The sequence below is a fragment of the Miscanthus floridulus genome, chromosome 1 (assembly GCF_019320115.1).
Source record: "Miscanthus floridulus cultivar M001 chromosome 1, ASM1932011v1, whole genome shotgun sequence".
Classification (NCBI taxonomy): domain Eukaryota; kingdom Viridiplantae; phylum Streptophyta; class Magnoliopsida; order Poales; family Poaceae; genus Miscanthus; species Miscanthus floridulus.
In genome coordinates this window covers 115132260-115137992 of record NC_089580.1, presented here as the reverse complement: position 1 = coordinate 115137992, position 5733 = coordinate 115132260, and the positions used below count along the sequence as shown (strand labels likewise).

Here is a 5733-nt window from a genome sequence, read left to right as displayed (position 1 = left end):
GCACAGAGATGGGTGAATTTACCGGTGGTTATGAATGTTTCCACCACCTAGTTCTACATATGATACGATGGTAAAAATAGTGTCGGTCCTCGCCGTTGTATCATACGCCGAACCGGCGGTGAACACATTTAGCACCGCCAGTTAGTAACCCAATCCGCGACGCACTTACAAACCACGCGGTGATAGGAAGTTTCACAGCCGGTCTTAATGTGGACGGCCGCAATACCAATTAGAGCCAATGATGAAAATCTCTCACCCTCAGTTCGCTATATGATACAACGGTGGAAATCGCAACGGTTCCAACCGTCACATCGCCTGCCAAGACGCAGGTGATAAAGAAGTTTCACCATCAGTTTATGCAAGTATGACTAGCCCACGGGGATAAGAAGTTGCATTGTCCGCCGAGCCGGCTAGCCCATGGGGATCGCCGCCTCTGAATTTTTTTCATACATACATGGGTTTTCCCCACATGCATGGGACTAAGGGAAATGGATTGACATAGGATGCATTAATTATTTAACTTGAATCCAATGTAAAAAAGTTGCCAACACAACCTAGCCTAATTTGAACCGAGCCCTTGGTGGCCGAAGTTTGTGGATTGATGTGAGATCATGGAGGTTTCACCTTACTACTTAAGGGCAGTAGGTTAGACAACATGCCAACATATAACGTTATTATAGTCCATGTCACTAACCCTGGTTTAACTCATTAACATAAAGCAAGAACGAGAATATTATTTTTTTAGCGAAAAGAGGTAGGTGCTCTGTCGTTTCATTATTGTAGTAGCAAAGTATGTACAGGTTACAGAGATTCGACCAGTCAAACAGAAGGCAGGAAAAAAACAAACAGCGACGCCAGACTGAAAACTAGAGCCCTGTCCAGCCCAGCCAATTGCTGAATCGCCGCCTTCTAGTTGTCTTCCTGAGCATTTTCATGCGCCTGTTGTAGCTGCTGCAAGTCTTCCCTTATTATTTGCAGCAGTTGTTGTGTGGATTGCGCCCTATTGTCTAAAACCCGATGGCATTCCAGACCGTGTATACTATATATGATCGTTAGCCTGTGGCAATTTGTCTGTTGATCTTTGAGTCAGCACCTTCCACCATGTTTTGATGCTGTTCGTGTCTTGGTTCTGGAACTAAGTTTCCACCAAACTCCACAGCTCTTTACCATTAGTAAATGCATTTTACCACCATGTGTGTGTACAATTCTTGTCGAATAAAACACCATATGTGTGTTGGTGTTGACAATGCACTCATCAAGGGGAGATTGCGAACACAAGGTTGATATATATCCTTGTAGTTCGTTTTGTGACGAGTGATTGTCAACGTGATCCGCGACCTAGGTTGAGTTTGTGAGCTAATCATGTTGTGAGTTGGGTTGTGCGACATGTCTCTTGGCTTGTGTTGTGCAGGTGTGGAGCTTGGAGGCGGTGGTCGACGGCGAGGTGAAGGTCAAGTAGAGACGTGTCGTGCCGACGGGCCGGAAGCGGTGAAGGACGGACGTGAGGCTTGGACTGATGGACCAGGAGGCCGGGTGACTAGCTGTGGTGGCTGACATCTGGGACATCGACAAGAGCAAGTGTACATGAGAGTGACCGTGTTGACCGAGTCAAGACGATGGACGTGCGAGTCAAGTGGGGTTCAGGAGGACTTGGCGGCCAGCCTGTCGAGGATGGTGGTGACACGTGTTGAGTGGCGGGAGACGCGTATGGAGTACGCTACTTGCGGGTGGTTTGGTGGTTTGGGCCTCAAAACCATCGTTGACCGGTTTCATGGGTTTTGGCCTCAAAACCCGGGCGGAGGTTCCAAGGAGGAACGGACGACACGTGGCGGCATCGAGGAGTTCACGTCGAGGCGAAGCTATCTCATAAAAGGCATGGTGGCCGTCGGATGAAGATTATCTTAGGTTGGACCATAACGTCCTCGGGTTAAGTGGTTCGACTCAAAATATCTAAGGATGAAACTAGGATTATGTAATAGCCTTGTTAAATACGATGAGGGAGCCCCCATCTTGCTCACCTCTTTCATTCTTCATTCATCCTTGCCCTAGGTTTTTCTCCCTTCCCTTAGGTTTCTTGAGTCACTACCGGAACTAGGAGCTTTTGCCGAGTGCCAATGACACTCGACAAAGTCCCAAAAACACTCGGCAAACGGTTTGCCGAGTGTAACACTCGGCAAACGTCACTCGACATAGGTTTTAACGACAAAGAGCTGTTTGCCGAGTGTCAATCGTCGGACACTCGGCAAAGACTTTGTTGAGTGCCAAAAAAAAACACTCGGCAATCATTTTTTTTGAAAAAAATAAAAAAAACAAGCACCCTACTCCGCCGGCCACCACCACCGCCGCGCCAAGACCGCCGGCACAACATGCCCGCCCCCTCCACCCCGACGAAGCATCGCATGGCTGGCCGGCTGCTCTAGATCTCTGGTGCTCGGGCTCGCGTGCGTGCGTGGTCGTGTGCACGCCGTCGGGCAAGGAGGGGCCGCCGGATCCCCGCCGGGGAAGGAGGGGGGCGTCGGATCCACGCCGCCGGGGAAGGAGGGAAGGAGCTGGATCCGACGAGGGGGCGCTGGGAGAGGGAGAGGGCAGGGCGCCGCCGCGTCGGGAGTGGGAGGGGGTAGGTCGCTGCCGCGCCGGAAGAGGGAGGGGGAGGGCGCCGCCGCGCCGGGAGAGGAGGGCCGCGCGCGGTGCGCTCGGGAGAAGAGGACCGCGGCGCGCTCGGGAGAGGACCGCCGCCACCACGCAAGGAGAGAGGGAGGCGGGGCGCGCGGCGGATTTGGAGAGAGGAGGGGCGGGGCGCGTGGCGGATTTGGAGAGAGGGCGCGCGACGGATTTGGAGAGAGGAGGGGCAGGGCGCGCGGCGGATTTGGAGAGAGGAGGGACGCGGCGCGCGGCGGATTTATAGTAAAATTTGTTTGCCGTGTGTTTTGGATTCGAGCACTCGGCAAAGTTTTTTTTTTCATTTTTTTTCTTCTCCTTCGTTTTTAGAAAAAAAAAGATTTTTTTTTGCCGAGGGTTTTTTTAACACTCGGCAAACACTCTCTTTGCCGATTGTTTTTTTTGACACTCGGCAAACCCCATATTTGTCGAGTGTTTTTAGCGTAGCACTCGACAAAGAGCTTGTTCGCCGAGTTCTTGAGGAAATACACTCGGCAAAAATAAAAATAGTCGGCAAATTTGATGATTCCGGTAGTGAGTGAGGTCTATAAATTCCAAATTTGTATAACAAACCTGTGTTTTGAAGCGGGAATGGAGACCCGATTCCTCCGGTTTACCTCCGGGATTCATTTACTTTGGCTGTGATTTTAGTCACCGTGTTCTTAAGTTTCCTTTTTGGTTCTTAGGTTCGATCTCGATTTTCTGGAGTTTGGGTTAATCCCGAGCAATGATTTTTGGGTAATAGATTCGTTCCTAGTTGAATCTGAGCTGTGCAAAGTTTGGGTGCGATTCGTGGTGTTTTGATCGAGTTTCCTTCGGTTTTTGCTCAGGGCGTTTTTCTGTTCTTGTTCGTAGCTCTGGCTCTGTTCTTCGTTGGTCAGAGACACGAGCACATGGGATTTCTATAGGAGCGTTACCAGAGCCAGTGCACAGGTGCCGTGCTTGCTTCCTAGAAGCAGCGCTCATACCTTCCCTTGCTGCCCGTAGGTGCCAGTGGTTGGATTTTCTTCGTTCTGGTTCTGTATCAGGGTTGTTCGTGCTTAGCAGCTGTGCTGCTCTTCCTGCGTGGCACAAGCAAGCGCTGCACAGCAGCAGCAGTAGCACTCGCCCAGCAGCAGCACCTGCCTCTCTAAGCGCCGGCGGAGAGCAGCCCCTCTGCCCGCGTCTCTTTCTGTGCCCGACGGTGAGCAGCACCACCGCCTGCACTTCTCTCCCTCTGCTCGGCCGTTCGCCTGAATCTGCTCGTTCTTCGTCTCGCAGACGGGTCCCATTTGGATGGTACGGTTCCAGAGGAATTTGAATGGTTTGGAGTAATTCTGGAGGAATTTATGAGAGAAAAACACTATTCTAGATAAAAAAAAAAGAAGCGAATCAAGCCGGGTTTATGTTGGCGTAGGGACAGCCCATCGCGTGATCGACGACGACGACGACGGTGGTGACCACGGCGAGGTTTTAGTAGATGGAACACGAACTCACAGAGATAAGTTTTGGTGCTGCCAAGTTGCCGCAGCTTTTCGGTCTCTATTCATGCTCTTTATATATAGATGCAGATACACGCTTGGCCTTGATCTCCAAGCCTCCCCATCCCACACCGCGTACCGTGCGCGACGTCGTTTCACCGCGACGCGCGCCACGTGCCCAATACTCGCTGTGGCGCGAACCAACTAGACCGACTAGGTTGGATCGTGATCTGGCATGCCACCGATCACGTCCACCCCCTAACCTACTAACTGAAGCAAGATCTTAACCGAAACAAAGATTACAAGCGTGCCTATCAATTTAGCTAACATTTCTCCCCCTAAACTTGATGCACCTTGTCCACGCCAAGCGCTCTCCTCAGCTCCAGGAACCTGGCACGCCCCAAGGCCTTCGTGAAGATGTCTGCCAGCTGGTCTGTCGTGCCAATGTGATCCACCTCCACCTTGCCTTCTTCTATACACTCACGAATGAAGTGAAACTTGGTATCTATATGCTTACTTCGATCGTGGTGTACCGGGTTCTTGCTCAGGGCAATCGCTGACTTGTTATCCATGAGCAACTTCACCGACGCTTCTTCTGTTCCCAGCAAGTCTCCTATCAGTCGACTCAGCCAAACACCCTGATAGGCTGCTGCAGCTGCTGCCACATACTCTGCTTCACATGATGATAAGGCTACTATCTTTTGTTTTTGTGAAGTCCATGTGACAAGGTTACTCCCCAGGAAATACACAACTCCAGTAGTGCTCCTCCTGTCTTGAACATCCCCGGCGAAGTTACTGTCGCTGAACCCGAGCAAAAAGGGTTTCAGTTCAGTGCCTCTGTCATATTTGCAGCCATAACCTGTGGTGCCTTTCAAGTACCTTAAAATTTGCTTCACAGCACCCCAATGAGCCTTTGTTGGAGCTTCCATGCTAACAACACCCACCGAGAAGGCTAAATCTGGTCTAGTGTTGACAATATATCTCAGGCTTCCTATTATGCTTCTATAGGCTGTTGGCCTCACAACTTCATCCTCCATCCTCTTGCTTAGCTTGAGTCGTGCCTCCATTGGGGTTGCAGTAGGATTACAATTCAGCATCCCTGCATTTTCCAAGATCTTGACAGCATAAGCACTCTGACTCAATGTGATCCCATCATCCCCTTGCTTCACTTCAATACCCAAGTAATAGCTGAGAAGACCTAGATCACTCATGTTGAATTTTCTCATCATCTCGTGCTTGAATTGTCTGATATCACTGACACTCGGCCCAGAGATAACTAAATCATCAACATATACTCCCACAAGCAGGAAAGAACTCTTGTTGCTTCTCCTGTAAACTGCATGCTCCAACTTGCTCCTGACAAAACCAAGAGCTATCAGCTCTTTGTCCAACTTTGAATTCCAGGCTCTAGGAGCCTGTCTCAAACCATATAGTGCTTTTCTCAACTTCAATACTTTATCACCTTTTCCAACAATGAAACCAGGAGGCTGTTTGACATACACATTTTCAGTCAAGTCTCCATTCAAAAAGGCCGACTTTACATCCATGTGGTGAACTTGCCATCCACCCTGAGCTGCTAAAGCCAGTATTACTCTTATTGTTTCAATTCTGGCCA

At 50.1% G+C, this 5733-nt stretch overlaps 1 protein-coding gene across 1 annotated transcript; it reads left to right on the top strand.

Moving 5' to 3' along the window:
* The first annotated feature begins 1616 nt into the window (after positions 1-1616).
* On the top strand, positions 1617-3791 carry LOC136461775 (glycine-rich protein DOT1-like). Its single transcript, XM_066461090.1, has 3 exons — positions 1617-1677; positions 2315-2904; positions 3687-3791. The coding sequence occupies exons 1-3, from the start codon at positions 1617-1619 to the stop codon at positions 3789-3791; spliced, it is 756 nt and encodes a 251-aa protein (XP_066317187.1).
* The last annotated feature ends 1942 nt before the right edge of the window (positions 3792-5733 follow it).